Raw genomic sequence first — 11116 nt, forward strand, 5'->3', positions numbered from 1 at the left:
TATACTTATGGCCATTCCTCTTTATAAAAGAACAGATTCCAAGTACTGCTGTATACTATTGCAAGGCTGATGCGTGATCAAGGATGAGATTACAATTCCAAGTAGTGACTTGTAAGCTTTGGGTTGACTTTCACTTTGCTCTTTGCTTTGATTTTGTGGTGGCTTTCACTGGTCAGGACACAGGGTGAAAGATCTCAAGAAATGTGTTTTAAGTCGCAGGTTGGAGTTACTGTTATGGGCACACAATGTTCACTGTAGCATGCGTGTAAACGCAATGTTCCAGTAGCCATGGATACATCCCTATGTGCAACATACATTATTAATCCATTTTCCATACCTTGTTTGTCAAATTCTTACGCACATGCACCATTCAGATACAATCTAACTGAGCTCAGTTCTCAGTGGGGGGAGGTTAGTGTATGCTTGTCTAGACCTGCAAAAATACGGCATTCAAAACAAGTTGTTTTAAATGTTTTGCTGGGTCCCCTGCATGCATGTTAATATGTATTTAAATAGCTTACGTCATAGGATTACACCGAAATGATCATTATTTTCCCCTTGTATTTGTTGGCAGGTTGACTGTTAACCAGCCGTTCTTGTTTAGTTGATTGCCATTGTGCAGTGTGAATGTGTGTGTTTGTCTGATACAGTATCAGAGCTTACTGGTTCATATCACTGTTAAGTAGCCAAAGAGGTAACTTGAGTGGGGGATGTATCCACCTCAGTGGGTTCAATCTGTCCTCATTGGGCACATGCAGAACATGCACCATACCTCAACACACACACACACACACCCACACACACACTCACACACACGCAAACTGAGTATCAGGTAACAGTCCCTGAATTATTTAGCAGCCACGAAGAGCGCCACGAAGCAGCAACCAGATTCCCCCAGCAGCACATCTGAATATTAATGATACAGTGACATGATGAAAGAAGAGTGCGGCGACAGAGGGCGTATGAGGGAGAAGACGCTTGTCAGAGATTTGGGAGTAATCTTGAATTTAGTTTTGCTGTAGTATAACAAATGATTCAGCAAGCACATCTGATACCCTCACAGTGGTCCAGTGAAGAATGGTGCAATGAAAAGCTAAACATTTAAAATATAAAAAACTAAAACATATTATTAAAATGTGTCAATTGTTTCCAAGTTTAAGTTATTGCCGTGATTTCACTGCAGCCATTTTGGTCCTCATTCAAACTGTAAAACACTTCAAATTGCAACTTGCGAAGATCATAGTAGTGGTAGCACTAAGAAAGTCCTGAGTAGTTACAGTATCAGTCTAGTGAAAAAAACAAAACCTCTTCCACTGAGTCTGCCAATGTTTCTACAGTAGCCCAGAGGAGACAAACCCACTGTCTCTAGATAGGCATTTTTAGTTTTTCGCAGCCACAGTATTTTCTCCTTAGAAGGTGCCTAAAAGTTCTGGTGCTTAAATAACATTATTTTACATAAACACACAATGACCCTTAGCAGGTGAGAGATACTACCATTTGCAAACTAGCTCAATGGTAGAATAATTTTTTTTCTCATTCCAGTACACCACATGTCAGTTACACAGGAAGGTCCATTCATAATGCAGGTTACCACTAGCACATTTACAGAAATGTGCGTTATTTTGTGATGTGTTGTGTTGATGTGTGAAATTAACTTTATATTGTGATAAAACAAAGGTGCAGTGACATGGAAGCGAGCCATTTGGTCACTGTTCTGTAGGCAGAAAATCCTTATTTTGCTAAAGTAAAGATATCATAACTGAGCATAATAAGCTGAGAGACAAGTCAATCAATAGCTTTGCAAAAAAAACTTGCCACGCAGACACATAACAAAAAGGGTAGAATCGATACTTGCTTTTACTTTAACTTTCAATGTTAGTACAAAAATGTATTTAAGAACAGTGAATACAAATAGACATTTGTGTGCAATCTGCACTTCACATTGTGATGGGTGGAGATTAACATGGTGAAGAAAATGGTAAACTGCTAGACCAAAGCCTAGCTACTGAAGACCGCATTAAAACTGATGAGCGTTGTTGAGTGTTTTTAGAATTTTTGGCACTGCAGCATATATATGATGCATCCTGTATGCTGTTTGTTTGGGGAGGAGTCCTGCTGTTGAACAATACATGAACTGAACAGTAAAAGTAAAGAATATAGCTTAGCATCTTTTTGTAGCTGCCGTTTACACCTGTTCCTCAAAATGTCTATGCCCAGTTCTCAACTGCTGCCCTATTCAGTATTCCATACCATCCACCCATTATCCTTCTTCTCCACTTTTATGCACCTTAATGTTGCCCCTATTTCAATACAGGCCAGTATTTCTTAATTGCTAACCTGCTTTCCAAATATGTCACTACCCTCCTTCTCTTATCTTATCCTGCAATTGCAGCTATTTCTGGCCTCTATCACTGTCTGTTTATTGTCTCTTCCCATCTATGTATCAGTAGTCCATGCTGTGTAGCTGGTTCTTCCTCTCTGTCTTCCCCTGCAGGGCTGCAGGAAGCAGCGGCAGATTCAGGTCCGCCACCCGACGCTGGAGAGATGAACGTAACTGAACTGAGTTCCTCTTTGCTCCATTCATCCCTCCTCCTGCTGTCCCTCTCTCTCCTCCTCCTCCTCCTCCTCCTCCTCCTCCACCTCCACCTCCGGCTGTCGACAGATCTCTTCTCTTGCCCCTCTCCTGTCTGAGGCTCTTAATGACCAAAGTATGTTGTCTCTGCGAGGGGAATGCGGGAGGTTTAGACCCGTTCACCAGTAGTCCTGGGGGCCCGGGTCGGGTCAACCCTACCCATGTCATCTTCCGGCCTCGTCCATCTTTTAGCCCCACGTTGCGCAGGCGGGGCAGTGGGGCAGAGGGGGACGTCTGTGTCCTCTCCATGGTGCCCAGGTGGTCTCTGTCTGCGGAGTGTGTGGTGTGTGTGTCGGCCTCCAGGAGCATCCTGGGAGAGATGCCGTTTTTCTCTGAGGAATAAAATGTCTGCAGCTTCTCCAGACGCTCGTTGATGCTCAGGTGATGAGAGTAGTCCTCCTGGTGGTGGTTGTCATGGAAGCAGTCTGACCCAGCGTCTGCTGCCCCGTCTGATTGAGTTGTCCTGAGCAGGTGTGTGTGACGGATCGGTCTAGACGTGCTGCTGTCTCTGATTGGCTCAGTAGGTAAGGGGACTTGGCAAGGGGCAGAGTCACAGAGTTGAGATGCAGAGCTTTTCGGAGGAGAAAGATGGACGAGCTCTCTGTCTCCGAACGCAGACACTGGAACACACAAAACATACAGATGCAGGATGGTATGCCACACACTGTACTGTGGATGTGTGCGTGTGCTATAAATCCTTACCTTCAGGGAACAGCATCTCTCTGGTGTCCAAGGTGATGGCGATCTCCTCATCAGTGGCTCCATCCTCTGCAGACAAACGGGCAGGAGAGGGGGAGGGAAGGCGAGGGGGTATGGAGGGGGAGGCAGAGTGAGGAAGCTGGGGTAGAGATGGAGAGGGGGAGCGGTTCTCTGCGTCCTCTCGGTGGTCCTTCCTGTGCAGGTCCTCGGGCCTCTTCCTGTTGTTCTGACACTCAGTTGTCTGTTGGGCTCTTAGAGGCCTGCCGGACTGCTTTGAGCTTTTTTCATTGGTCGGTTCATTCTAAAAAACAAGCAGTGATTACTTGTCAGGAGTGCCAAGAAAGTTTCCTGCTTGCACAAAGGGGTAAAAAGACAGTTGTCATCTCATATCACCTCAAATAGTAAGTTGCCTAACTCTCTAATATAGCCACAACACCTCCTCTTCTTATACACACTTGGTTGGATTATTTTCACAAGCAAACAAGGCTGCAGCATCTGGTTGAGTGCACGTAAGTAAAGTACTATAAGTACTAACTATACTAAGTCTATACTAAGACTATAGACTAGGGATCTGCAACCCTTTTGGGAAGTGCCATTTTTAAATTTTCTTGTCAATCAGTGTGCCGTATCAACATTAAGATTGACATTAAGTTTAATCTCCAATGGATCTGTAATTTTATTCCATCCATATAGTCAACCTGCACAGCAACATTTAAAAAATATATATATATAAACATACTATTCTCCCATAATGAGGACATTGTAATTATATATGAAAACACTATACTTCTCTGGAAATATCCATATCTGAGTATCTGTATTGCCAGTAATTTGTGTTTTAATCCACAGCTGAAAACAGTACCCAACAAATGCAGCATTAACATTGGTGAAAAACTACAGTGCCCAGTTGTTTCAGGAAATGAATATATATTTGTGGTCTATTATTGGATTTGTTGACCAAAAACTATATAGAATAACACCTTTATTTGCTTTTATAGAATACTTAAAAAATTACCTGTTGCTGAGTCTTTGAGTCAGTGTTATTCCTCTCTCGCCATGTATTCTTGCTTGGAAGACTCCAGTCATTGCTCTCTAGCTTCTGCCAAATCAATTAATTTCAGCTGTTAAAACCTTACAGCAGAACATGAGAATGGTTGTATTTAGTCATTTTTAAAGGTACCATTACACAGTTCCACATGTGTGTGTTACTGGCATCAGAAAAGCTGTGTTTACTAGTATTTCAGTAGGTGCAGGCCCTGTGTGTGTGCATAAGGTGCGAACCTTGCTGGCCTTGGCTCCTTTCTGGTTCCTGCTGAGCTTGTTGTGCAGCAGGTGGTAGGAGGCCATGATGGCAGAGGGTCGGTTGGTGGTGAGTGTGTGAATGATTTCAGAGAGAGAGTAGCCCAGCGTCTCAGTCATGTATGCTAGCACAGACGAGTTGAGATCCTCTGGACACAACCTGCAAAATAACAAGAGAGAGGGGGAAAACAGTTCCAAAGATAAAGTGTGAAGAGTGAAGCAGAGAGACATTTCCGGGATCATTAAGGATTTTTTGGTAAGGAATGACCAGTAAATCAAGGATTTTTGGTTTGTCGATTTTCAACTGTGAGAAGAACAGAGCTGGAACGGTTCTTGCTTCATTCATGTGGATTTCAGAAAATGCATTGTTGCCAGGAGGAGCCATACATGATTGCATTTCCACACAGCATAAAGTGATAAAAGCCTTTTAGTCATGCTATAATATACAAAGTTGTTAGCCTACTGACCACAAACATTTTCATTTTGTCAAAAAACTTGCAGTGATTTCCTTCTTGGTTCTTTTGCCCACATTGTAATGTTTACCGCAGAACTTTCTCTGAGAACAGTCACTGTGTCTCACTTTGCTCTCATGGTACAAACATACATAATCCATTTACTAATGTAGTGCAATGTATACATACATATATTTCCTATGTTGGGATGTAATTAGAAAATACATGATAGAGACTGTATTTACAGTAGCCTATATAAAATTGCTGAATTCTGCTGAATAAATAAATTAAATAAATGAATGAAGTATGTCAATTTATTACATCTTAATACAAGGAAAATCTATAGACAATGTGTCAAAGTGTAGTCAAACAATAGATTTCTACCTGTTTTTATGAGAGAGTGTGTGTAGTGGTTTCTTGGCATATCCCTCATTGATCCACCTCTCCTCCATCGCAGCTCTGATACTGGGTCTCTTATCTGGGTCCGGCTCCAGGAGAGACAACACAAACGCCACCGCACCTGAAGCAGGAGCCCCGTAACATTTGTTTAACTAATTTGCATAATCTTAAATTCTGCATTTGGTTTGGTGTAGACAGACAGTGTAGTAGCGCAGTTAAAAAAATAAACAATTCTGTAATTGTTCATAGGGACAGACCCCCAACAAATAATCAACCAATACTGTAGCTCCCCTCAGCTCTACAGAGAGTTTTACCATCTTTCAGCCAATTGTTTTGGTTTTCAGGCCTTTACTCTTTTAGTTCACTCTCACTGTTCTCATAGTGTCATTCTTTTCTGGAAAAAAAAACAAAAAAACACTGTATGCTTACATGCCGAGAACCAAACAAACAAACTTAACAACTTGCCAGTGAACACTGTGAATCATTTAGCAAGTAAAGAGCCAAATATTTCCCTCAGGAGCTGGTGGAGACCGGAACGGGGCGAAAAAGAGAGTGACTTACATTTGCCAGGTGGCAAGAAACATGACTCCAAATGAATGTTTCCCTGCATCAGCTGGAAGTTAACTTAAAAGCCACATTAACTTAAAAGGTGACAATATGTCAGTGTTGTGTTCACAGCTTACTTCTGATACCCCCAAGCAGCTATCAGTTATTGCAGGTTTAAATCAGTCATCAGTAACCCTTTCGTAAAAAGCTTCATCTGTGCATAGTTGGTCAGCGTTCATCTTGGGTGTCCTACATGAATATCAGGCAAGACCACACAGTAACAGTTGGTATCCTACGCTCAGCAACTGATGGTCAACAACCATCTGTATTTAAGAAGTAAACTCAAATGTGCTTGGACATTTGTACAGGTAAATGGTCTGTACTCATAATAAAGTGCTTCATAATGCCTCATTTTCACCGACACACTGATGGCCATGCAAGGCTCTGGCTTGCATTATCCAGAACATGTTATGGGTCAGTGTTTTGTGTGGATCTTGAATTTAAGATCAGACCACCAAACTAAGTTTTGTTCTGAACTAAAAGAGCCGATGTGGCACAAATACTCCAGACTGCCGGACTGATGTCAATCACTTGTGACTTAGCTGAAACCGTATCAGAGACGACAGCATGGAGTTAAGGCTGGATCTCCCTTAAGGACAACCAATTCAGCCTGTCAGCCTGTGACACGGAGCTGCCCTGTGACAGCCAAGTAGGGTGGATAGTTTGACTCCAGATGTGGATTCCTGATAAGCACTACGGTCTAGAGGAGCAGATGGATACGAACAGGATGGCTGCAGCTTTCACAGAGATATAAGCCAACACTGCTCTACTTAGTTTGCTACTATCAGTTGCCTCACTTTCAATGGCAGAGCCAAAGCAGCTTGTCTCAGTCAAGGTCAGTTTGTAACTGATAGAATCAAATGCACCATTTGTTGAATTTAATCTAGAACCCTGTAGATAGTCTCTGGAGACACTCATTTCCTTTTGTAATGTTCAAAAATCTAAAAAACAGTGCTGAGGATAACATTAAAAATCCTACAAGGACGAGAAGAATCATTTGTGAGGTTCAAATTAACTGAAACAAAAACACAACATCACTAAAACCATGGCAAAACAAACAAAAGAAAGACAAAAAATTGGCTATTCTGACAAGAATTACTGCGGCACATGAAATATAAAGTGGGATTGCTAAAATTGAAGCAGAGTTTTCAAAAAACAACCCTATTCAGCAGCAGAATGAAGCCTGAAAGTTAATGTGGATGTCTCAGATGCCCGCCGGTGGCAGCGATACAGCCACTAATCTGATCTTGTCACAGTTTCAGAGCATCAGAGCTGTTCTGGTTTTACCCACAGTAACAGGAGCTATGTTTGTTTGTGGTGACATGGCGCCATGACAGAGTGTAATGGAGCGACTGTGTGTGTGAGAGAGACCAAAATAAAGAAGAGAGAAACGGAGACAGTAAAGCTGCTGTGTGCTTCATACAAAACAAGTGGAAGAAATATGAAAGAAGTTAAACATTTTTCCTTCAATTCTCTGTCACATTCGCTCTAATTTCTCGTTACTTATCTGTACTTATCTGTGGTTTTATTTTGTTTCATGTCATGCCTTTATTCTCTTTATTCTCTTATTTTCCATCTACAGTCCCTGACAAAAGTCTTGTCACTTATCCATTTTGAAGAAACAACAGCTTATAACCTGACTTTTAATTAATCCATTGGTTTTAGAAGTGGCTCATATGAAAGCTAAAACCCTCCCAAATTATGTTTAATATACTAAAATAAATTTGCTTCACTGAAGAAAGATTGATCATTTAATGAACACAGAAAGGTCAGATTTTGGCAAGACAAAAGTTTTGTCGCCTACAGAGAGTAATGTGAAAATTGAACAAATAATTTACTTCAAATACAAAAATATATTGCATAACATCAGTGAATTAAGTAGTGGTGCTGTGAGATCCATATTTAAATTCTTGTATGACTTCCATGAGCTTGAAGGACTGCATCCATGCGGTTCGACAATGATTCATACAATTTATTGATGAAGTCATCAGGAATAGCAAAGAAAGCAGTCTTACATGCCTCCCAGAGTTCATCAAGATTCTTTGGTTTCATTCTACCCCAGACATGCTCAATGATGTTCATGTCTGGTGACTGGGCTGGCCAGTCCTAGAGCACCTTGATCTTCTTCGCCTTGAGTAACTTTGATGTAGAGATGGAAGTATGCGATGGAGCACCATCCTGCTGAGAAATTTCTTCTTCTACAAACTGTCAGCCACCTCAGCAGTGGAACTGGTCTTCAGCCTCTTGATAATCAACGCTTTGGTCTCAGGGTGAATCTTAGGCATGTTGTCAGAGGTCAAGTTGCAGTTGATGTGAAGGTCTGGTGTGCTGGGGTTCTTTTTATACACACCCACTAATTGATTGATCAATTATTGATCACAGGTGAGGCTGTAATCTAGGATTGGGTGCATCATATGACAAGGCGACAAGACTTTTGTCTTTGCAAAAATTGACTCAGTGGGCTTTACCAAGCTGTGAACGTTAGAATGCTTTTCAGCAGTTTCGTTTGGCACCAAAACATTATTTCAAAAGCTGTTGGGATTGAAATTAGCCATTTCTTGTAAAAAAAATTGATTAGACATATATTTGAGGGGCACTTAAGGTCAACTGGTACCCAAGCGACAAGACTTTTGTCAGGGACTGTACACTAAGAGCACAAACGACATATTGCCGAAGCAAATTTACTGTTGAACTGTAAATTTGTGCCAAAAAAAATGTCAACGCAGTTATTTTTTCACCAAAGAAGCCACTTAGAGACACGGGTGAAACGTGGAGTTACCTTTGCTGACGTCACTGGGGATGCTGCTGATCTCTCCGTTGACCATCTTTTGGTGCAGGTGTTTGATGTTGAAAGGCTCAACAGTGAAGGGCAGAGTCCCTGTCAGCATGGCAAACATACTCACACCTCTGCACGCACATACAAACAAGCAAAACATGAAGAGGCATTAACACATTTACAAGATGCATACAAATGCAAACCTTTCAGGCCTCGTTGACGGACACTTACACCGACCAGACGTCCACTTTGGGTCCATACTTCCTGTGAGCGAGCAGCTCAGGTGCTGCGTAGGCAGGACTTCCACACTGGGTGTTGAGGAGCTCCAGAGACAAAGATTCAGCCTTCAGAATGTTACTCAGGCCAAAGTCTGTGTGAAACATCATCATTTTAACAGTGTGCACACATGTGCAGATGGACTAGATCGCTAAGACAGGTTCTGTCATACTGATCTGTCCACCATTTTGCATCGGTAAGCTGCCAGTCAGATGTCACTGGAAAAATCAGGAATGTCAACATACCCACAATCTTTATGTTATTATGTTCGTCCAGCAGGAAGTTTTCAATCTTTAAATCTCTACAAAAGAAAAGAAAAGAGAGAGACCTGTTACATAAAGGAACAATGTGGTACGTTGTAGTATTTTCATGAGCTCTGTCTTTAATCCTACAGGAATTTCTAAAGTGATTTTTTTCCTTGCAGAAGAGCAATTTACTTGACAGACACTATGCTGGTTTGTCAATTTTAGATCTCTTGCAATATGAGTTTGGCCTTACTAAGCTTTTTGTGTGTATTTATGGACAACCAGATGAGATGGGACCAGACTGGACCCACAGAAGTAAAGGAAAACCAAAGCTAAATTTTGGTTTGGTAAGAGCTCAAGCTTTAAAAACACTGGTGAAAAATAGTTTTATTTGCAATATTTCTGGATGAACATTTAGTTTGGGAGTAATTAGGGAGATTTTTTAGTTTTGAACTCCTTTGAAAACCTGCACCCGTCATGATTTTCACATCAAACGGACACTGTCAGAGTGAAGTGAAGCTCTTCTACACTCTTCTCCACCAAAGTAGTATCTCTGTGTTCACCTGGAAAAGTTGCCTGACTCCCCTGAAAGTACCCCAGCCTCACCACCAACCACACGGCCCTGCTCTAAAACTACCGACCTAAATGAAAATCTGCGGTTAGGAGAGAGAGATCCCCTATAAACTATAGCCTGGGAATCAGCCATGTTCCTTTCATCTGCCTTCATCTAACCAACAGACACTCCGGGTCCCAAAAATCCAGAGAACACTGCTCACACAACCCAAGAAAAGTTCAAAGACAGATGGAGGGAAGAAAGAGGGAAAAAGAGCAAGAGAGAGCGAGAGCAGACATTGTCATAAAGGAGAAAATGTATGCGGTAAACCTACTGGATGTGGGTGGCATGAGGTGCATTTAAGTGCAAATTTTCCATTTATTTCCAGTTTAATCATCTCTGTGTGGGACTGTGGTGGAGAGTGTGTGAGCGTATGCATGTGTGTGAGGACGAGGGCGTATGTGTGTGACAGGGAGAGGTGCTATTGAAGGCTTGAGAGCAACGTCGTTGAGGGACTTCATTAGAGAGGAAGTCCATGATGTTGTGATGATGTGTGAATCATGGCGCCGGCGCAGGATGATGAGGTCATTGCCTGGTAATCACATTCCCACCTTCAGAGGAGCCAAGGTCTTAAACCAAAGCCCAGCACTGTGCATATTGCGTGTGGTTTTAGTGTATGTGTGTGTGTGTGTGTGTGTGTGTGTGTGTGTGTGTGTGTGTGTGTGTGTGTGTGTGTGTGTGTGTGTATATTGGGTATTGGGTCTCTAACACCTACACATACTAAAATGCCACTAAAATAACACTCTCAACTCCCACACTGCACTGTGCCATATATTGCCTTTCTTGCAGCGTTTCCTCCTCTGTAAGCTGTTAATGCCCTGCAAACTACTCTGTGTGTGTGTGTCTGTGTGTGTGCATGTGTGTGTGAATCTACAAACTCTGACCTTAACATCCACTGACAAACAGCTACTGTGTGCAGGTCTGTTTGTCGCTCTCTCAAAACTGGACAGTGACATTTAGAGACTAACATTTGGGCGCCTTTCCTAATTTTTCACTTAATTGTTTTGCAAAATCTCTAATTGGGCCAATTAGCTCGAGGTAAGAATAACGTTCTAAATCACATGCTCCTGATTGGCTGACTGTTACAGTAGCCTAGTAAGCATGGTTTTGGTCATTTGC

The 11116-nt window shown here is 42.0% G+C and overlaps 1 protein-coding gene across 1 annotated transcript in view; it reads right to left on the reverse strand.

The window, feature by feature from the left end:
- Positions 1-1834: 1834 nt before the first annotated feature.
- LOC127368649 (hormonally up-regulated neu tumor-associated kinase homolog) overlaps positions 1835-11116 on the reverse strand; it is a 13919-nt gene continuing 4637 nt past the window's right edge. The window contains exons 4-12 of the mRNA XM_051409690.1: positions 9385-9440; positions 9095-9233; positions 8867-8994; positions 5467-5602; positions 4613-4790; positions 4347-4430; positions 3335-3632; positions 2647-3252; positions 1835-2613 (exon numbers count right to left, since the gene is read on the reverse strand). Of these exons, the coding sequence (XP_051265650.1) occupies positions 2444-2613; positions 2647-3252; positions 3335-3632; positions 4347-4430; positions 4613-4790; positions 5467-5602; positions 8867-8994; positions 9095-9233; positions 9385-9440 (1795 nt within the window). The 3' untranslated portion in view covers positions 1835-2443. The remainder of the gene's footprint in view (positions 2614-2646; positions 3253-3334; positions 3633-4346; positions 4431-4612; positions 4791-5466; positions 5603-8866; positions 8995-9094; positions 9234-9384; positions 9441-11116) is intronic.

The sequence above is a fragment of the Dicentrarchus labrax genome, unplaced genomic scaffold (assembly GCF_905237075.1).
Source record: "Dicentrarchus labrax unplaced genomic scaffold, dlabrax2021, whole genome shotgun sequence".
Taxonomy (NCBI): domain Eukaryota; kingdom Metazoa; phylum Chordata; class Actinopteri; family Moronidae; genus Dicentrarchus; species Dicentrarchus labrax.